The sequence below is a fragment of the Alligator sinensis genome, unplaced genomic scaffold (assembly GCF_000455745.1).
Source record: "Alligator sinensis unplaced genomic scaffold, ASM45574v1 scaffold939_1, whole genome shotgun sequence".
Classification (NCBI taxonomy): domain Eukaryota; kingdom Metazoa; phylum Chordata; order Crocodylia; family Alligatoridae; genus Alligator; species Alligator sinensis.
This window is the reverse complement of record NW_005841995.1, coordinates 2,653,256-2,676,271: the sequence shown is the minus strand read 5'-3', so window position 1 is coordinate 2,676,271 and position 23,016 is coordinate 2,653,256. Positions and strand designations below refer to the sequence as shown.

Sequence of the window (23,016 nt, the reverse complement as noted above, 5' to 3'; positions counted from 1 at the left end):
CTGAATGGCAAATACAGCAATATTCAGTCAAGCAGTAGCTTGCCAGAAACAAGCATGTATCCTATGGATGCTGATACCTGGGGAGAAATACTGAAAGCAGAACTGGAGAGATGAAAAACCCAACAAGGATCTTGAATATCAAGACCCGGCACAGGACTATTGTAAATGTTTTATTTACACTATTTCCAGGTGTACTTAAATCTTTTTTGAAAGCATGTGCATTTACCTAGCTTTTTTTTCCCTTTGCACTTTATCCAGACAACCTTCTAAAGTTTTTTTTATGGCAGAATCCTGAATGGGATGAAATAGTCAATGTTCAATATTAATTTTTTTTAAATGATCTGCTGTAGTGCTAAACAAAACTTGATTGATTTCTTTTAACATGCACTTTTGAAAGATGAGAAATGTTTGCCAGAATTTGTGTTTGGTTTGACATGTATAGTAGAATTAATGAGAAAAGTGTGACAAGGGGACCCCTCAACATGGGTTAAGAAATCAAAGGAATGACTAGAGCAGGTGTAACTAAATGAATTCCTTCAGGCTAGACTCTTTCAGTTTGTAAAAATACAATTATAATCAGAAAAGGTATCAGGTTCTTGTGCATCAGCAGTCATAGTTGCTGAATTTTATTTAACACAAACACAATATGATCATAGAAAAGTAGGGCTGGAAGGGACCTCACAAGGTCATCTAATCCAGCCCCCTGCTCAAGGCAGGATCATCGCCAACTAATATCATCCCAGCCAAACACCTATCCAGCCTGCTCTTGAAAGTTTCCAAGCATAGAGATTCCACAGCTTCATTAGGTAGCCTGTTCTTGACCACCCTCATAGTCCATGGGTGATTGAGCTTGATTCTACCCTGTTTTATTTTAGGACATCTACACACAAGTGCAGAGGCTGTTCCAACATGCTGGAATTCCATCGCATTGGAGCAGACTCGGTTACATGAGTCTGCTGGAGTGTGGCAATTGCCATGCTCCGGCAGCCTCCTGTGTCTTATGTACCAGTGTCTGCACACTTAAAAATAGCGGTGGGGGCGCTTAAGCATGAATGAATTAACTTCAGCTCAAGCACCCCCACCGCCATTTTTAAGCGCAGGCATGCCAATACAGGTGATGTGGCGGCACTTTAATTAGAGCAGCTCTTGGAGCCGCTTTAATTAAAGTGCCACCCCCTTCCCCCCAACCTCTGGACCATGTGTAAAGGCCCTCAGATTGCAACATTTTTGTCTAGTGGTGAAGGGCAGGGTAGGTATTGGGGAAAAAGAAAAGTCAAATTTATCTGGCTGTAGTTAGCAAACAAAATCCATTTTATTCATCCTTTTTATATTAGAACTGTTCTTGAAATGGAGGAAGAGGGATTCAGTTTTGCTGTAACACATGCTGCTTCACATAAAGCTCCATGAGTTAGAGCAACCACTCCTCCCCCCCACTCCAACCTCCACCCAACTAGTGTTTGCCTTGGAGCTGATCCAGCAGAGGAGTCTGCCTGCAGCCTCTCACCCCTAGTCCCCCCATCCTGTCCCGTCCCACCCCTGCTCCAGTGCTGTCTGCGGGAAGGAAGTGGGGAGAAAGCTAAAAGGGGGCTGCGAGGCAAGGGGACTCCAATCCACCCACCCCTCTTCAGCTCAGCCAGGCAAACCCTGCCCAAAGCTCCCTCCCTTTCTGCAGATAGCACCCAGGGCAGGGCTGAGCTGCATCAGCCCAGCCCTAAATCACACCAGACTGACCCGACCCTAGGGAATACATGTTCCCTAAAGAGACTCTAAAGTGGTGATCCCTCAGTTCAATGAGGGTTAAATTTGTTGTACGGTCGACCACTTTTAAAGTACTCTGCAGCTGTGCATGCATGTCACAGCATAGCTGTAGAGCACTTTCCAGGGACCAAACACGACATGTCACTTCTGTCAGGACTCAAATAGTCTATTTAAACCTAGATTTGAATTGTTACACACAATAGGAAGGGAATACATCATTGTCGTGGAAACACACGCAGCATACTTTTGGGTCAGGTCAGCAGAAGCTTTTATTCAAAAGAAACTACAGCTGTAGGGGGGACTCCAAAGTGACATGGATCTCCCAAGCACTTGGAAGGGGTCCCCCCCCAAGAGCAAAATCAGGAGGCTTATATACTTTTTAACAGTTGCTTACAACTCACGTGATCATATAGTGAAATTAGCATGAAAAGCGGCTATAACATTACTTCATTATTTCTTTGCTGTAATCAGGATGGGAACTAATGGGGGAGGCGAGGTTAGTTCACAAACCTCCTTCTTGCACCTGCAAATCAGAGTTGTACATACTTTTTGCTATCTTCAAGGCCGCGGTGAGCGAAGCAGTTGCAGAGGAGTTACAAAGAACAAACACTTTCTCTTATCTGTTCTACTATACAGAGCCAGCAATTCTCCACAAAGCGGTTATGTCATCTTATAACTAAAATAGTCAAAGTTTAAGGCATATATTTTTTCTGATTCCACATCATCCATCCTCTTACCATGGTCCAGCTAGTTTACAGCACTTGCTTTTTCCTCCATGGACAAGGAGGCTTCTACATAACACTTCACTCCTGACTGTTTGAATCCTTCTCCCTTCCTTTCCAAGACTGGATCCCATCAAGAAATCATTCGAGAAAAAGGAAAGCAAAGAGATCAAAAGACTTTGTGCAAGAGAATGCAGAAAAAGGATATCTGAAGTCATTGAAGGGAAGCAGCAAGAGAAGTATAGAAAGCAATAGCGATTGCATGAAGAAGCAGAGAGAAGAAACAGCAAACTGGTAGAATAAACTCACCTCATCTTAAACTCATTGCTTAAGCCTAGTTTATGCACAGTTTGTATGTGAATTAACAGCTTCTGTTTGCGGTAATCATTTTTGCAAAATAGAATTACTACAAATCCCAGTGTGGCTAGTTAGGCATAAAATCATAGAAAAGGTAGGGCTGGAAAGGACCTTGAAAGGTTATTTAGTAACAACCCTCTGTTCAGGGCTAGAAGATTATCTGTCTAGTACATTTGTCTGGGATGGTTACCTAACCTGCACTTGAACTCCCAATGATGGAGATCCTACAGTGTCTCTAGGACAGTGGTTCTCAGTATTTTCAGACTCAAGGCACCCTTCAGAAAATAGTGGCTCTTAGTTTTCACTCTGTAGTAAAAAATAAAAATAAAAATTGAGCAATTCTTTTGTTGCAAAGAACTCAGAAAGACCACAACAGTTCATCATGTTTCTAATAATATAACTTCCTGTTTGAAATATCTTGATTTAATCTTATGAATCATGTTGGTACACTTCACAGTACTAACATTGTATGACACCCTTCTTGAAAGGATCTCAAGGCATCTAAGGGCGCTCCTACAACCTGGTTGAGAATCATTGCTGTAAGACACTGATTTTCAGCAGACACCTGGGAGTCCACAGGATGTCTAAGGGGGCTGCAAAAGATGACTATGATCAATAAAAAGTATGTGGATACCTACACTTACAAATTTAAAGGGGTCCTCATCTCTATTCAGAATTTCCAGTGGGGCCCACACCTCCATTCAAACATTTTTTAGGGGTCCACAAGTGGGGGGGAGAAAAAAAAAAAAAAAAAAAAAAAGGTTAAAAACCATTGCTCTAGGAAATCCATTTCAGTATTCTGTCACCTTCACTGTTAGAAAATTCTTCTTAATGCCTAACATAATTTTCCCTTGTGCCAATTTAAACTCCTTACTTTTTATCATGAACCTAGTTGATATGGATTGCCACCCACTTTATAGTAAAGTATATTTGATGACTTATTAAATCTGGCTTCAGTCTTCTCTAGACAAAAAAATCCAAATTGTTCCAATCTTTCCTCCAGTTGTATTTTCTAGACCTCTACTCTGTTTTGTTGTTCTCTTCATTTCCTTTTATTTGTCCAGTCTTGAAGCATGGGGCCAGATGGATCACAGTATTCCAGGCAAGACTTCAGTGCGGAAAGGTACGGAGGAAATGTGTCCTATGACTTCTGTGACATTTCTCTTGATGCATCCCAGCATGGTATTAGCCTTTTTAGCAAAGGAGAAGAGAGGCATAGAGGAGGTCAAAAAGTGATAGAACAGAATGAGTGGGCAGAGGAAGAGTTGGTCACATAGCTAGGGTGAAACAAGGCTGTTGAGGAGATGGACTGAAAACTAATAGGGCTTCAGAGTCACCAACACCTCCAGCTGGCTTAAATTTCTAATTTAAGCTGCTTTTATTTATTTACTTGTGCTTCTTCCACCTTCTTTTCCCATACTACAGATGCACTTTCTCCATGTCTTCCCCTAATAGTTTTCACTTTCCCTTCTCCTTTAAAACACTGGGCCTTTAACTGCACAGTTTAAGGCAGACTTCTCAATACTTGTCAAAATGATGTTTCCACTGATTTGTCTTCAGCCACTGCAGAGCTTTGCGGCACAAGACCAATGGAACATAGCACTTGATGCCAACAAGGGGACTGCCACCACGTATGGGTTAGGAAAATATCCCCAATTCAGGCAGCCAAGACCATCATCTAGTGGAATACTAAAGATAACCAGAAAGCATTGTTCAAACTAACTACAGTATAGACACGTCATAATGAACCCCCAGCATTCTTTAAGAAAGGATGTCTACCATCATAGGGTTGGCCAATTTGCTACGTCATCTTAAATGAAAACTGGTTCTTGCTATTGGGACCATTAAGAGGGGGGCTTCTTATAAACAGGGTTCATTATAGTGGAGACTTCTTTCTACTGTGCAACAGTCCCCCGGTCTTGCCATTTTGTGATCCAAGAATCCCAGGTTCTCTTCCCCACTCCCCTGCTATGCATCCTTGAGGCTTCAAAAGGATCTTGCTTCTGGGAAGACTTCCTTTGATTGAGCCACACCACTGGAGCTCATGTGGACTTCTGTTAACCCTTAAAAGGAAGCAACAGTCACCCTCCCATCATTTTCCACCCCTCCTTCCCCTACCTGCTGCTGTTGCTTTCCCCACTGATCCAGAGTAGGGGAATCACCAGAGCTGTCCCTGTCTGCCCCAGCATGTGGGCTGTTCTCAGCCAAGAATGAGGACAGCAGCCTTGGGCTGGGGGCAGTGGGATCAGCTTCCCTGGGGCAGGGTGGGGGAGAACTACTCTCCTGCACTGCTGTTCCCATCCCCAGATGAGCCCAACCTAGATGCAGCCTAGCTCGGGTAGGCAGGAATAACTCTGGTGCTCTCCCAGCCCCTGGAACAGCAGGGAAAGCAACAGCAGCAGGCAGGGGAATGGGGAGAAGGGAGAGGGAGGATTTTCACCTGTTTTAGGGACTACTATTTTGCATTGGCAGCAAAATTCAGGTACACAGGCCCATCCTATTTTTTTTTAATGTATTAAATAGATTCCATGTTTTTATGATGAATATCTTCATTTCAAATAACAAGGGTGATTTTTGCCTGAAACCTTGCAAAGAACAATTTTTCCAACTATTTAGTTGATTTAATAAAAGATAGCACATCTACCCAAAGATCCTTGTCTGAATACAAAATGAGGTACCCCAGGACAGACCTGGACACACCACTCTCTCTTGTGGAATGCAATTTGAAAGTGAATAGAATTGTCATATCATGAAGTAGAAGAATGTTAGCAGGTGGACACATCTTCATGGATTCTCATCCAATAGCTACCAATGGTCAATGGAAACATCATCGCTGTCTTCAGTGGATGTTAGGTAAGCCCCAGTAACACCAAAAAGAATAATAGAGCAGTTCTGCTGTGGTAGTAGAACCCTTAGCTTCTAAGCAAAGCTGTACTGCCTTCCCTAAACCAGCAGTTTTCAACCTGCAGTATCTGCAGACTATGTCTAAGGGATCCGTGAAAGATGACAATGATCAAAAGTATGCGAATTCCCACACCTACAGTTCAAAGGGGTCCACACTAGGCTGGTGCGAAGCGGCTAGTATTCACTTCAGATTCAGCCAATTCAGGGGACAGCAATTCGATTCAGTGATTTCAATCACTGCCTCGAATCGATTTGGCCAAAATGATTTGGAGATTCAGCTGCTGCCAAATCTCTGAATCAGCCAGGTCCATCCCCCCCCAGCCTGGCAATGGCTGCCCCACCCCACCCTACCCCCAGCTCCCAGCACTTGGGGGAAAAAAAAAGAGTCCTGACTCAGCAGGTGCTGCCGGATGGGGGGCAATCCCCGCTGCATAAGAGAATCTGCATGAGACCCCCCGCCCCCTCCTCTACTCCCCCATGGCTGCCCCACCCGTCATGGCTCTGGCCCTTTAAGAAAAAAAGAGAGAGAAAAACCCCCTGAACTCACTGTTCCTGATGGCAGGGGGCAATCCTCACTGACCCCCACCATGTGGGGGGGCTCTTCCACGAGCCCCCCGAAGCTTCTGCAGGAGCAGCAAGTAAAGGGGCTTTTCTCCATTTTTTTTTTCCTCTTAAAGAGCCAGAGCTGCAGTGGAGGGGCAGCCATGGGAGGGGCTTGGGGGCTGGAGCAGATCCTCTCCCATTCAGCGTGGGGATCTCCCCCTCCCCCCCCAACCCAGTGAGTACCGCGGCTATTTTTAAAGGGCCAGGAGCTGGGGTAGGTGGGGCAGCCATAGGTGGGGCTGGGAGAGCAGGCAGGGGATGGGACTGGCAGGGGTCGCCCCCATGTTCCCCCACCCCCACCTACCAGCTTGGAGTCTGGCTGCTGCTCCCTGCTGCAGCCACCAGGGACCTTCTGAATCAAAGCTCTCCGAGTCTTTCCCGAAAGATTCAGAGAGCTTTGAATCGATTCAGACCCTTTAATTGGTCCCATGATTCAATTCGGATTGGAGATTCAGCCACCAAATCAGGCCGAATCTCCCCTGAGTCAAAATCACCACCTGAAGCTTCATACAGCCCTAGTCTGCACCTCCATTTTAATTTTCCAAAGGGGTCCCCAAATGAAAAAGGTTGAAAGCCATTGCTGTAAGACAGATCACTAGTATTAGACCATGAAAATCAACCTTCTGTGGAGACATTTTTCATCCTTTACGATACAATGCAGGAATATTGAAAAGTTTAATTTCAGTTAATCTCAGATGTGTTTATGTTTTCCATTCCCCGGGGGGGGGCGTGCTCCTAGGCTGAGCATACAAACTACTGCTGTCAACAGGACAGAAGCCAAAATATCCGAGTGAACAGAAAATCAGAAGTAGTAAAGCAAGAGACTTTCTGGGTCTCAAAAGGTTTTAATTTGCTGAAATGCCCTTTAATTTTTGGCTTTGAGTATTCAAAAGCATCTGCTAAGGTCACCTTTTTCTTTTTAATCTTTTCCACAGGATCAATGCAATTTTCTTACTTATGGATTCTATTACTACATGACAACCACCATTTCTTCTCAAGGGTAATTAACACTCAACTATCTTACTGTAAAACCCTCATGAAGACAATATTTTATACCTGTACCATGAGACACTAGGAACAATCAAGGAGGTGTCATGCTAGCCCAGAGGCGGTGTGTAGGGGGTGCACATGCACCCCCTGAGCATGGCGGTGCACCCCCTACAAAAAGGCACCGCCGACACCGTCTGGAGCGCCTGGGGGCGGTCATTGCTCGCCGCCCCACAGCCAACACTGCCGGCAGTGTCTGTGATCCCCGCTGGCCACTGCTGCTGGCAGCGGCTGTGGGTAGTCACCGACCCTTGGTCGACGCTTGCCACCCCCGCCCCCCTGCTGCCAACAGCGCCCGCTGGCAGCGTCTGCAGGAGGTCCCCCACTTGCCACTGCCATGCTTCCGCCATGCCCCCTCAGCTGCTGGGGGCAGGCGCCATTTGCTAACCTATCTAACTAGCACTCAGTAAGAACTAAACACCCCTCATCTCTCTTTATCATTTTAAGCAGGATAGCTATTGTGCATTATTATGATGTTTTATCATTTATGTGGTAAACAACATTGCATTGAAGACATAACTCTAGACCCTTCCCACAAGATCAGCCAAGATCATTTTAAAGTTAGATATAAACAATGGATACCAAATGAATGAGAATGGAGAAGGAAGGAGGATAACAAACAATGAAATCTCATAGCAACACGAGCTAATTAATACCCAACGTATCATCCACCCTTGCCACATCTTGTGATTATTACCGAATGAAATAAGTCACCATTTCCTACTCTGTCCTGCCCACTCCTAACCACTTCTACCCCCTCACCTCCTCTACAGCTGTTTATCACTTCTCACTTATCATTTCCTGTAAGTTTCCCCAGTGCCCTTAGAGCTCATCTATGCATAGTGTGTTTTTTTTCTAAATGCTACCATTGACCACATCCCTACCCAAAACAAAGTTATTTCAGTACAAGTCCTAATATGGATGCAATTTTTTCACCACATACAGACTCAAGACACCCCTTATTCAATTCAAGGCATCCCTAAAAAAAAAAAAGGTGTCAGCTCTTTAGTTTTGGCTCATTTATCCATAGTCAAAATAATGTTACAGCCAGGATGTCTCTGGGGGGTTTTATTTTATCTGAAGAAGTACAAGAGAAGCCAAAAGTAGTTCCTCCAAACTATACATTGGTTATGAATCTGGCAATATTAACAAGAACAGCTACATACAGCAGAGAATACACAAATATAGTCACTCTCAGATGGCAAGGTCTTGGGGCCCACAGAATCTGTCTTCAGGGTTTGAGGCAAGTTCCAGACTCCCACACCTCTGCCTTTGTTTCATACAGTTCAGGTTCAAATGTTCATATTGCCACCCATTCATCCAAGATAAGGATCTGTTGGCCAATTCAGAAGGCAGCAGGGAAATTGAGTCAGGGCCTGTGATCATGGTCTTTTCTGAGGTCATGTCATTAGTATTGGGTGCAATCACTGACCTATGTATCTCAATTCTCCTGAAACTGTGTGTCAATCCGCTTCTCTCACATGCTAATCATTGCAATTCAGACTGAACTGCTTCTGGGATCAGAATATCTGTGAGGCGGAATATAGTGACACACCTAGAACTGCAAGGGGTGAGGGGTATTCAGGACACCCCAGTAATAGCGCAGTTTTTCCTGTTGCAAAGAACTCAGAAAGGCCACAACAGGGCAGCAAGTTTAAGGGTATGGATTTCTTTTTGAAATCTCTGGGCACATCCAGATGAGCATGGACATTTGGTTCCGTGGAGACAAGTAGCAGCAGTGCACCGTGCATCACCACTTGTCCCTGAGGAACGCCCATGCCACACACACTTTGGCACCAGGCAAGTTACCCTAGGTGGGGTAGGGGAGGCTTGGGCCAGCACAGGGCTGGCCCCAGCATCCTTACCTAGGATCCTGGGGGCCTCCAGCAGCAGCAATTCTGCCATGCGGAGCCTGGCCACCAGCTGGAGCATGGCTCCAGGTGGCCCAGCTCTGCTCTTGAGCAGTGCACACTGGCTGTGCATGCACTGCTTCACTTCTCCCTGCCCCCTCACCCCTTGCAGGTTTTTTTGACTCCTGAATGTCCAGGAGCAGCACACCCTTGCAGCATGGAGAACATCTAGATGTGCTGTATGTGGGGCTGCAGACGTGTTTGCAGTGCCACATACTGCGCGGCCACACTTATCTGGACACAGCCTCTGGGTTTATCTTCCAAGTCATATAGCTGTTTGTACGCCTAATCAGTGAAAATGAAGAGATGACATTTTTTGAAGGGTGCCTTCAGTCTAAAAAGGCTGAGAACCACCAATTTAGAAAAAAAAAAAAAGCTAAAACAGAGCACAATAGAACAAGTGTGCATCTTCACATGCATATTAATGTACTGCAATAAACTGTGCTCATTGCACCAGAGTGTATTGCTCCCAGGTGCAAGTTTGCACTTGTGCTCAGGATCACAGCACATTGAGCTGGGTCAGAGCAGCCCCAGCTGGCAAGGGACACAGGGGGTTACCCTGCCAGCCCAGGGCTGCTCCCCCTGGCTCAATATGCTGTGGAAGGGCTGGCAGGGACATGAGGGTGCTTCATTGTGGGGCCAGCTGGCAGGCAGCCCCCATACAGAATCATCCTCATGCCCCAGCCAGCCAGAGTCGCATCTGCACATGTACTGCTGCAGTTTTTTACCCCACAGCAGGATAGTAATTGTACATTACCCCTGCTCCAGCGTAAATTAGTTTACTCCAACCTAATAGAGGCTCATGTGTTGACCTGCAATGTTTACTGCACAGCTACTTAGGCTACTGTGCAGTAAATGACTCATGTAGACATGCCCAGAATTCCCTATTATTCAACAACAAAACAGAAAAGATCTCCAAACCTCCACAAAACTCACTGAAGTAGCTGCTCTATTTTGAAGCCTGTGGGATAAGAATTGTGAAGTTTTCTGTGAAAACCTTATACATTTCATACCAGCTTTCTCTTGGAACCTCTTATTCTGTTCATGGCTAAGCTGCACTCTGTGGAGTCACTCACACCTTCAAAATCCCCAACCACCAACATCAAAATCTATTCTGCAGTACTTCCGACACCTTCACCCCTCCAACTTGTGCGGTATCCTGTAAAGGAAGAGTGACCTGGGTATGACAAGGGTTTTTACCACTGTACCTCTCCCACTTGAAGCTTCAAGCATTTAGGATCTAGGAACTTCCGATTCAGAGGCTGTACCCCTACCTCCCATGCTTGATAGCTACCGATATCACTTTCCTCCAAGAATTGGTTCATTTCCTTTTCGAATCTGGCTAAACAGTCAGTTTCCACCACATCTGGTGGCAATGAGTTCCACACTTTAAATTAGACACCGTGTGAAAAAGAACTTCCTTTTGTTAGTTTTAAACAAACTACCTATTAATTTCATTTTTATGAGCTCTAGTTCCTATATTCTGAGAGAGAGTTAAGAGTAAAGCCATACTTTCTCTTCACTATTTAGTATTTTGTAAACCCTTATCATGTGACTATTCTAAACTGAATAGACCTAGCCTCTTTAGTCTCTGCTCATATGGAGGCCCATCCATGCCACTATTTATCCTTGTTGCCCTTCTCTGTACCCAACTCTGGTTCTTCTATATCTTTTTTGAGGTTTAGGAACAAGGTGTGGATGCACCATGGATTTTTAAAGGGGCATAATGATACTTCTCCATTTTGGTTGCAATTCCTTTCTTAATAATCCCTAACATTTGTTTGCCGTTGATAGCTGCTGAGCACAGAGTTGATATTTTTAAGTGAACTGTCCACAATAACTCCCAGGTCTTTCTCCCATGTGGTAACAGCTAATGTAGAACCCAACATAGCATAGGTATAGCATGAATTATTTTTGCCTATATACATCATTTTACACTTACCTACATTGAATTTAATTTCCCATTTAGTTGCTCAATAGTGCCAGATCTTTCTGTAGTTCCTCTGCCTTGGTCTTTAATCACCAAATAATTTTGTGTCATCTGTAAATTTGGTCACCTCGCTGCTCATCCCCCTTCCCATATCATTTATGAATATATTAAAACAGCAGCAATCCTAATACAGATTCCAGTTCAGCCCTCCTAACCACCAAGAATCACCCCACACCTATCCAGCTGCTGCAGATTTCTCCCACCTATCTTCTTTCCCCCACACTTTCCACCCAGATGGCTCTCCAACCTGCCCTGCAGCAACATGAGGAAGGATCCTTCCACTATTTTTGTGGAGTGTAAAGAAAAGGCCTTTATTTACCTCTTCAGCAGACACATCCACATGCTCCTACTGGGCTGCAGAATGAATTTCTCATTTGTGAGAACAGTTCCACATTGCTGCCCAGAGCTTGCCAGCTAAGTTCTGAGCTCTAAAAAAAAAAAAATATCTGCTTCTTTGCTCTACTTTCTGCATTTCCAACAGCAGGTGTACTTTCAGAGCCCTTTGCTACTTCTCTAGTGAAATACTCCAGCTGTTGAGGGTGACACCATTAGTGTGGGTTTACTTCATCACAGGGCAGGAATTATGTGGCTCTGAATTATTTGGTTCTACTCTAGTCACTGAGTAGTACAAGTAAAAATTAGAGAACAATCCTTTTAAATCATAGCAACCATCTTTTCTTTATTTTCTGAGTCATTCATTCAGACTCCAAGCTCTCATAACCTACAAAACACCATTACAAATCAGGTTGGCCCTAACGAAGAACATTTCAAGGAACCCGTCTTCCTTTTACTTTTAAGGCACAAACCAACCAGTGTTTATATTAGGTAAATTTGCAGGAGGCATAGGAAATACCAGAAAAAAAAAAAAAAAAAGCAATTTGTGGTGGTCTTTTGATCCTCATTTTCTGCAAGATCTGAGAGGTTGGTTCACAGACAGAGTATTGCCTGCTAAGTCTGATAGCCTGTCTGATGATGCAAGCACTTTTCAAATCTCCTGTACTCATGGGACTGACAGATAGACAATTATGAGGTGCTTGAAGCACAGGAACAACAGAAAGGAAATTTCTCTAGAGATCAGACTCATTAGAGACTCACAGCAGAAATAGGTTTAAGAAACAAAAACATGTGGATGCCTTGATTCACTAGCTACTACTTTGTTAGCCTAAATCCATAACGGACATCTGTGGGCCACTTAAAAAAAAAGAAATAAATGAAAAAAATCTCCACAGTGGGGGGGTGGGGGGGGGGGTTAATGTTCAGTCAGAAGAGGGCAGTTTCAACCCACTGAATCTGAAGCATGGATTATAACATGCTGATTTCAATTAACATTAAAGCTATTTCAAGGTGCAAAGTACTACAATTTAAATGAAACAAGGGACATACAATCCTCCTCGGACAAGAACTCTCATCTTTTTTTGCATGTACCCCAATGAAAAACAATACCATGAGGCAGAAAGTATCCCAAAAGGGCCATATTAGAGGTGCTTAGCATCGAGAGCTGATAAAATCCTGCTAACTGAAGTTACAGGCAGTTTAAAAGGAAGTTATACTCATGGGACTCAGACTAGCATTCCTACTCCAAAGAAAAAGTATTTTTGAGTTTATTAATGAAAAATACATGTCAATATACAAGATGCCCCAGGTGGACATAGTCTTCTAGAGATATGCAGAACCTTTGACTCAAAGCCCACATCCAGACAGTAATGAGCCTTTGGTAGATTTTTGTCCTGCATGCTGATCGCATAAGAGTGAATTTACCTAGCATATAGCTGCATTCGTGAACCAGAAATAGCTCACTCAAATTTCTTTGCACCCTATCCTTTTCAACAAAGTTCAATGGAAGCATTTTGGATTTTTCTGGATACCCGTGAATTGAGGCTTCGGTGTTTTGAAGAAGCATCTTCTACCATGGTAGCCTGATCTTACTTGAAGCTACTACATACTACTGTAACATTAGTAAGTCGCAGAATGTTGCCCAGTCTTCACTGCTAATAGCTATTCTCACTTACAGTTCTAGCAAACCAGAAAACCCATGCTTTGCCTATGGGTTGTCCAAAAAGATTGCATCATATAAAAAGTACAGAGCCTGCAAACCAATTCAGTACAGGTTTATGTATGTTAGAGGAGAATTGTGTGTCCTTTGTTTCATCTAAATTGCAGTACAGGTATCCCCTCGATTTATGTTGTACACGCGTTCCCGAAGAACAGTGCATAAATCAAATTTGCATAAAGTGAACCCACTTTACAGTGTAACAAATAGGAATAGGTTCCTATGGCAGTGAGGGAGTGAGGCTGAGACTAAGGAAGGGAGGTTGGGGGGGGGCGGGGAAAAAGGGGTGCCACTCCCAGGGCTGCACAAGACAGCAAAGCAGAGGGAACAAAGCAGCACTCACCGCAGCCCCAGCTGCAGCGGCCCCGAGAGCACCCGGTACCAGCTGCCTGCAGCCACTGGGCTGCACCATGCTCCTCCTGTCCCCACTCACCTCTGCTCCTGGACTGCACCATGCCCTGGTGCAGGCAGCTAGTGTCGGCTGCTCCCGGGACCACTGCAGCCGGGGCTGGGGTGAGCGCTGCGCCCTATGCTGCCCAGGGCTCCACTTGTCTGCACTCACCCCAGCCCGTGCTGGAGCGACCCCGGGAGCAGGCAACACCAGCTGCCTGCACCACGGCATGGTGCAGCCCAGGAGCTGGGGTAAGCCCAGGTGCAGGGGGACAGGCAGAACATGGTGCAGCCCAGCAGCTGCAAGCAGCTGGCACCAACTGCTCCCAGGGGTGCTGCAGCCAGGACTGGAGTGAGTGGGGCCATGGCCCCTTCCCCTCCCCCCACAGACTTACCTGCTTGGGTGGGGAGGCATCTATGCTGATCACATAAAAGAGTGAATTTACCTCGCATATAACGAATTATGGGTCTAAATATGCTTAACACATAAGAGCAAATTTGCATATAAAGAACCCACTTAAATCAAGGGAAACTTGTATTTTGCACCTTGAAATAGCTTTAATGTTAGTTGAAGTCAGCATGTTATGAACCAAACTGGGAACCATTTGCAAAATCTTGTTATTCTAATTCATTGTCATAAGACCAGAAGGGATATCTAATCCAACCTACTGCTCAAGGCAGGATCATCCCCGACTAAACCATTCCAGCAAGCATTTCTATAACCTACTTTTAACAACTTTGAAGGATGGCAATTCCACAACTTCCCTAGGTAATCTGTTCCAATGCTTAACTATCCTCATAGTCCTTCCTTAATAGCCAAACTTAAAATTTCCTTCTGACATTTAAGACCATTATTCCTTGTTCCATCCCCCGTGTCAGAGAATAATTTATCACCATCCCATTTATAACCACACTTCAGGTATTTAAAAACTTATCAAATCACCCTCAGTCCTTTTCTTCTCCAGACTCAGTAAACCCATTTCTTCCAGCCATTCCTTGTGAATCGTGTTTCCTAGACCTCTAATCACTGGTTCTTCACATTTTGTCTATATTTTTTATTGAAGGGCAGCACTCAGAACTGGACACGGCACTGGTGAGTCCTGGAATAGAGTACTTTGCATGAGTCACAGGCTACACACATCTTAACAAAACTCAGTATGCTATCGGCTTGTTTTGCAACAAGCAAGCAGTTGATTCATATTCAGCTGTTGGGCCACTCTAACCCAAAGGTCCTCTTCTGCAGTACTGCAGCCTACTAGCCATTCTCCAATCTATATTTGTACATGTAATTATTCCATGCTATGTAGAGGACTTTGCACTTGTTGTTTTTGAATTTCATTTGATCAACTTCAGGCCATTTTTCCAGTTAAAACAAGATCATTCCAAATCATAATCTCCAAAGTGTCTGCTACTCCACCGTGTGTGGAGTAATCTGCAAATTTGTTCCTTTACACTCAGTTCCATTCTTTAAATCATTAATAAAAATATGAAGCAGTAACAGACCCAGGACATACTCTTGGGGAACCCTACTCAGTACCACCTCCTATTAACACATTGAGCCAGCTACTCTGAGCCTGATGATCCAACCAGTTAGGTATCCACCTGAACAAGAAAAAAAAAATGGGAACTGTTTGTCCAATTGAGAGGGTCTATATCAAACATTTACAAACTAGTCAGGGGGGACCAGCAGGCATTGGGAGAGTCCCTATTCCACCAAGCACTACCAGGAGTGACAAAAAATAACGGTCACAAGCTGGCAGAGGGTAGATTCAGGCTAGGTATCAGGAGGCACTACTTCACAGTCAGGGCGGCTAGGATCTGGAACCAACTTCCAAGAGAAGTGGTGCTGGCTCCTACCCTGGGGGTCTTTAAGAGGAGGTTAGACAAACATCTTGCTGGGGTACTTTTTCCTGCCATGGTAGAGGGTCGGACTTGATCTGCTCAGGTCCCTTCTGACCCTACCAACTGTAAAACTATGTATGCTGAAGGGATTTGGGATACTACATGCACTTAGGATCTTCGAAGCCATGGATAAACAGTGACACTACAATAAGTGATCTATTGTGTTCAAAGATGATTATCATTGGCATGCACCTAAGAGGCCACAAAATGCTTTTGTACTTACCATTTCCTTTGGCAATTCAACCTCTTTGTGCTAAAGCATTTTATACTGGGTGGTGTGGGCGTGAAGGGAAGGGAAAAGACATTATATATTGTTATATAGTAACTTGGAACCATTAACAGAGGTGAGGAAAATCCAAAGAAATTCCTCACAGGCACACTACATTTCAGCCTTTTCCTATAGAGACAGAAAAAAAAAAAAAATCCCTCACTCTCTCACCTATAATGGGCAAGTCAGGTATTACTGCCTTTCTCCATTATGCTAGAGGGAGTGAGTAGATTTGGTCTCTTTTCTGAAAATTCTGCATAATGCAGTTTTGTAAAGCTCTATTAAGATACATATTTAAGATAATAAAAATGCATTTCTTCTAGCATTGTTGAGGTATTTTTTATATTTCCTAACTATTGTGGCTTTCAATTCACAGAAGCAATTTAACATTAAATTATTTTTCCTCACTGCATTATGATACTCTCTTAAAATCATTATACCATTCATGAATATTTTTTAAATAAATGCCATTGGGATTTGTCAAAGCTAATGGAAATTCTGATGTCCGTTGTGCGCAAGTGTCAGATGCTGTAGCATAATTTCTCATCATCTGCTCTATATGTATTTAGGCAATGCTGTGTCTTTCCCCATAATTGGTGGAAAAGAAGCAGGATACTTGGGGAACCTGGCCTGCCTTGTGCTAGGTCAACATGAAAAAAAGGGGGAGCCCAGCCTTCTTCCACACAACATAGAGAAGTTCGTATAGGATTCTTTCATCACTGTTTTGATACCTGTACCGTAGAACATGCTGCTCATTTCTAGAATATAGTTAACTGTGGTAGAATGACACTTGTTCCAAGAGAAATGAAACAGATTTGATGAAATGAAGTTCTTAGCAGCTCATGTAGGATATTTTAAAACATATTTAGAATAGAACTGGTCAAACTTGTCTCCAAACTCCCCCTTCCCCCCCCCCAGCCCCATTTGCTAATGTGACTTACTGATATTGAACTTTTTGATGAAAACATATTGATTTTGATGAACTCTTCCATTTGATTTCAGCAATAAAATCTATTTACCATCAACATTCCAAAAATAAAGTGAAAATTTATTTCAGCTTTTGGATACCAACCAATTTCAGGTTTGCATTTCACCCTTAGCACTTTTCTGGCCCCAATCTCTCAGAAAACTAGGGGGAGGGGAGAGATGGACCACTTTTCATACTGTTACAGTAAAAAACACACACAAAGGAAATGGAGTAGGAGCTATGTCTTACACTTCGACTTTCACACACTGGAGCTCATGCCTCATTTTTCCATTGGAAAGAGCCCCAAAAATAAAACACAGAAAATCCAGAAAGCAAGAATGAAAATATTTTGTTCCCCAAACTGAAACATTTGAAGACTAAACCAGAAGTTCCACTTCAAAAACATTCCATAGAAAAATAAAAATTCTTCAGTCAGAAAATACTGAAAGGAGAATTTTTAAAAAGTTTCAGTTTTACCAACTACCGTAGTTACAACAGGAAGCACTCAAAGTCCAGGAAATTATTAGTCTTTGCATTCACATGATGTTGTTGGCTTGTATATTATCATACTACTTTTCCCCACTGCTCTCCTCCCTCTCCCCTGTCCACTTTGCTCAGCTGCACATCTAATATAAACTGAAGCAGTAAAGTGTGGTGAAGTGTTTAGGGCTGAGAGCTCTACTATCTCTATGCTCATTACCGTAGCAGTAGTTCATAGGAGACCTCTCTTTCCCAGAGCCCAATTCAGTGCTCGCTGCAGTCAGTTAGTTTCTGTTGGACATTGAATCAGGCCTTCACTGTGAAAAATAGATAATGCAGAGTAAATGAGGTAGTAGTCACTCCACATCATCATTACCCGGTAGTGAATGAGATGAAATCTGCTGAAAAGGCAAAAAAAAAGTCTTCTGGGTCCTGTTCCTGTCTCTTAATCAAAAGATCTGGGTTCAGCTCCTGCCCCCTACCACATGTTTTTCATATGACTTTTGGGAAATGGTTACTCTCTCCATTGTCAGGAAAATTGACAATGATAACTAAGAATAATAATTCTCTCTCTCTCTGGTGCTCAGGTACTGCATCCCTAAGCACCTTGGGAAAGTCTAGAAAAAAAGGCAGGGATTCCTTACTCAGTGCAGATTGTGGGCTGTATGAAAAATTCAACATCATGCTTGCCATCAGACACCTTTGAGGTAAATAGACTGCTTCAACTTTTATCCCATCCTAATTTGCATAAAATGCACCTTTTCTACCCAGGAGAACTCATACCACTCTCCAGCTCTCCTGTGCAAATATGTCATTTCATTTCTAACTGGGAGAAATGTTACAATCTTTGCATTCTCCTTTGCCTGAGGAAGGGCGTGTGAACCCCAAAGCTTGCAATAAATAAATAAAATAATTTTTTTTTTTTTTGCAACTAAGTCTAATAAAAGATATCACCTCTACCACACTGACTACAGTAGCCAAGGCACGGTGCTATCCCTAAAAGCAATTTGGAGCCTGAGGAAACAGACAACTGCTGCCTTTTCCACTGAGTAGCATCCACTTTGTCCGCTGAAGGAGGGAGGAGTCCAAGGAAAGGGTATGCGAGTGTCATTAACACTAACGTATTCACAACAAGAGATAAAAATTGAGGCTGTGCAGATGGTCTTTATTTTGGCTATTTTCCTGGGTTTTGAGTGCTTCACTTAGTAATCTTAAGTCTCTTTAAGAAATATTCACAATTTCTATGCAACACTACATGCAACCTTTATTTTGTAGTTTATGTTAAAGGCAAGAAGTGAAATATGCACTTGGAAGTGCTGATGGGCACTATTTTCATCTCTCTCAGGCCTGTTCTTCACAAGTGTTCTTTCAGCTGAGCTATATCAGGAGCAAGGGGGAAGGGAAAGCCACACCTCTGAACAGCATAGCTGTAGCTACATTGGCAAATAAGCCCTTTTGCTGACATACTTTTTTCTCTGCAAGAAGCTAATTTAAGATATAGTGGCAAAAGCAATCTTTTGCAGATTTAAACTGCATATCTGCTGGTTGAAGAAGAAGGTTGATTGTCTGGCATGCCCTTTTAACTGTAGGGAAGGCCTTACACATCAGCATGCATGAGTACATGTAGTTCACAGGCAGGGACAGGGTACACCTTTAGGGGACCTTTTGTAAAGGCTGAATTCCAGACCGCTGCTACTTACTAGACAACCAGAACATACTAAAACATAACCGTAATGTATCAAGGAACCCAAAACCCTCCATGCAACTTCTGCACTTGTTCTCAATGAAAATAACTGCACCCCTTAAAATACTCTTCTGTATGCAAAAAGGGGAAGTCTCCTTCAAGGCAATGAACCAGCAATAATTAGCAGGGGTCCTATATGTATCTTCTTAAAAGTGTACTTCTGTACTAAATAACAGTTCCACACTAGAACTATATGTCTAAGCAAACCCCAATTTCAAAAGAAGTTTAGCTTCAGATTCCTGAATTCTCTGTAGTTGCAGGGAAAAAAGGGAGGGGAGGAAAGACACAGAAAAAAAATCCATGGGATAGTTTCCAACCAAATCCAAACAGATTTTGAAGAGATGTTTAAGCATATTTCATTTGAGTTTTGTACCTGAAATACAGGTAACAAGCAGAATAAAATTACTGCCAGAAAAGAGGTTGCACATATACCTGGGAACCAAACCTATTAAAATTTCATCAGGTTCTAATAAACTGTAAAGGACTTTAGAAGACTTCTGGAGGAAGGGGCACTACATAAACAGAGGCACCAGCATTATAAAGTTTGTATTTGATTCAAACAAATTAAAAGCAGAATGATTTTAAGATCATAGACATAAATGCAAAATGAAAGTTTTGATACAAGAGACTTACTTAGACAGCACACATTCAGCCAGGTCCCGAATGCTGTAGTTTTCTTCTGTTATTTCTTCAGAAAAGCTCTCCTGAAACTTTGGTAGGGGCTTCCTCAAGAAAGAACTTAAGAATTTGGCTGATTACAGAGAATCTCTGTAGCAGTCTTTAAAATGTATTAGGAAGTATTTAACAGGGGAAGGGGGGTGGGGAAGCAGATGGAACATTACATGATACGGTGAAACACAGGAAAAGCATGCAACTGCATTGACCTAATGCTACTCTCTTAGCAATCACACCAGAGTGAAGAGAGAAACCACCTGAGTTTGTCTGAAACATCACCACTGGTGGCTAATTCCCATTAAATCATTATCAATCTCACCTGAGAAGCTGGGAGCAATGAGCAGTGGTGACTCTCTATGGGGTGAGAAAAAATCTTTTTTTTTCTTTATGCACAATTTTGGAGGTGTTTATTACTGAAAGAAGTTCCCCCTTTTCTATATGCTGGGTTTTTGGTGGTAGTCATGTTGACCTAAGGACATAGGCAGGCAAGGTTCTTTGAGTAGCTGTGATATCTTTTATTAAACCAACTGAGTAGGTGGAAAAAAAGTGTTTAGCAAGCTTTTGGGTGCAGTCACCCTTCTTTGGGCACAGGAAGTCTCCGCATTTCCAGGTTAGGAGTGGTGAGCTTCCTGAAACCCCATCCTGTCTGCAAGTAGAGAAGAGGAGAGTACAGAGGTAATACTGCAGAAGCCCAAATGGATCAGGTTTAAGGAGTGGAGTACACAATGAAAGTTGATTATTATGGTAGACAGCATTATGTAGCTCTTATCATAAGTGAATAGTATAAATGTAGCCTTCAGCTCTCGGTGCTTGTTTTTGTTGTTGTATACTTTGGGACTCTGGGCTGAAGAGTGGTGTAAGCTGGTGGGGGCCAACTTTTTTTGGGCAGGCAGGCAGGCCACAAAGCAAGCCCTGCATCTGATCCCCCTCCTTTGCCTGATCTGTTGTTCTGCTCACGCCCTGCTTTATTCTGTCTGCTCGTTTTATTGCTCTGTTTTCTTCTCCCTGCCCTATATGTCACTGTGTTCTCTGTTCCATGACTGGTCTGCCATGTGCCACACACACAGGCTCCTTGCATCACTTGTGGCAAGCAGGCTGCAGGGTGGTCACCCCCGGTGTAAGCAGTGAGTGAACTTGTAACGATTTGGGATTTCTTATGTGCTCAAAGGAAGTCTACTTAAAACAAGGAAGGGGTGGAAATGGGTGAGGCAGGGTTGATGAAACAGCTCTTCCTGTCCTAATCTCAGTTGCTCTGCAAGTCAGTCGAGTCAGTGTGGTTAATCTATTCTGCACTCACCGTTGTTCTCAGTCCTTGTCCCCATTCAGTGGGGCCTAAAGTCTTCCGCTAGGAGTAGTGTTATGAAAGATATTAGTCAACTTTGCTTGTTGATCCACTAACCTCTCTCTGCCAGAGTTATGTGTGATTTTTTTTTTCTATATTGATAGTGTAGCAGCCTGGTTTTCTCTCACGTATGTTAAACAGAAGGAGATAAAATAGATCCTTTCAGTACTGTGGCTGAGGGACCTCTTAGGTCTGGCATGCTTCTCACTGAGAGGAGAGAGATCCTGCTACAACAGACAAACAGTCAACTTACTTTGGCTTCAACTGGAGAAGGAAATGCTCAGCCCCTCACTGAATTTGGCTCCTAGGGTCCAATGGTATTTAAGGTACATCTCTACACTGTCTTCTGCCTGCCTTTACATTCATGTGGCTAACTACCTGTCTCACCTCTCTCTGCTCAAAAGTACCTTAACAGGTTAGAAGCCTAGACATCTTTGAAAATCTGGCCCTTAGCAAGTCTGGAGAACATCCATCATAAAGGGCTTACCAGTGACTTGGGTCCAGTCTCTAATATACTTCCAGGGCCCAAAGCAATGAACGGCAGAGAGAGACCTGCACAGGGTAAAGATATAACTCTTGTTGTTTCCATTCCCATACTGAAAATGAAATCCGGAGAACTCTTGTTTTCAAGTGTTCAGCTGAAAACTACAGACACTGCCAAGGCTGTCATAAGCCACATAATCCTGGGTTTTGAAGTTGTTCACAACACCACCACCCTTACTAGCCCAAAACGTAGGTGACAGGAACTCATGGGTATCATGGGATAGCTGAACATGTGTACTGCCACTATTGCCCCTGGGAGGCAAACAACACATGCACCAACCACATACCCCACAATACATATCCCACACACATACACCTACACCCTGACCCCCACCAAAGCCCCCCACATACACACCTACACACCCTACCAAACCCACAAACACCCCAAATACACCCTGTACCCCACCCACACACACATCAACATATATACCTCCCCACCCATGCACCCACACCCCCTCATCATACCCACACACCCATCCAACAGACCCACGCACCCCAGCCACACATCCACATATAGACCCCACACACAATCCCCTCCACACACACCCCTGCACACCCCATCCACAACATACCCACACCCACACTTCTCCTACACACCCACACTATAGCCACACACACACATCCCCAACCACACCCCCCAAATACAATATACACCTTGGGCAAGGGGAGAGAATTCTATTGGCAAAGGTCAGGGGTTAGAGGCAGGACTTCTGGTCACAAGATCATGACCAGGGGGCAGGGCACCTATCAAGGGGCAGGGCTACCCATTCAACCCTTGACATCTCACTAGAAGTCATTAAGCAGCCCTCCAGCTGAAATAATTGCCCACCCCTGCACTAGAAAGACAGACCCATTTAGATGAACCCTCTTTGCAAAGGCAGACCTTGTACCTGCAGAAGCAGATGTAAATACCACAGCTTTCTCTAGCTTTCTACTGTACCAAGAAACCCATGCAAGATAGTGGCACCAGCACAAGGGGAGCTAAATCACCCAACAAGGTCTAGGTTATGAAGGCAAGGTCATATGTCAGTCTGGCTCTTCACAATTACAGTGGAACAGGATGAGACACTGCAAGTTGTTTCACTCACTAACTGGATGTAACGCTGCAAGTTGCTTCGCTCGCTAGCTAATTTATGCAAGTTGTGTATTTTTGTTTGACTAAATATTTCTGGACATGCAAGCTCAGAGGCTATAATAAACCAGCAACCACAAAATTATCACAAAGGCACAGCAGTAAGCAGCATGTCTCTTCGTTGTCAGGCTTCCCTTTAGCAGAAGAAATGACAAAATGTCAGGGATCCCATCAGCACTACTGAGTTACAGGAAGTGTTTGTGGCAAGCTGATTTCCATAACCAATAAGACA

General features: G+C 43.7%; 1 protein-coding gene across 1 annotated transcript in view; it reads left to right on the top strand.

Moving 5' to 3' along the window:
- The window catches only part of FBXO48 (F-box protein 48), an 8,095-nt gene extending 4,990 nt beyond the window's left edge, over window positions 1-3,105 (top strand). The window contains 2 exon segments of the mRNA XM_014518902.2: window positions 1-161; window positions 2,603-3,105. The exon segment at window positions 1-161 is cut by the window's left edge and continues 3 nt beyond it. Of these exon segments, the coding sequence (XP_014374388.1) occupies window positions 1-114 (114 nt within the window). The 3' untranslated portion in view covers window positions 115-161; window positions 2,603-3,105.
- Window positions 3,106-23,016: the final 19,911 nt, after the last annotated feature.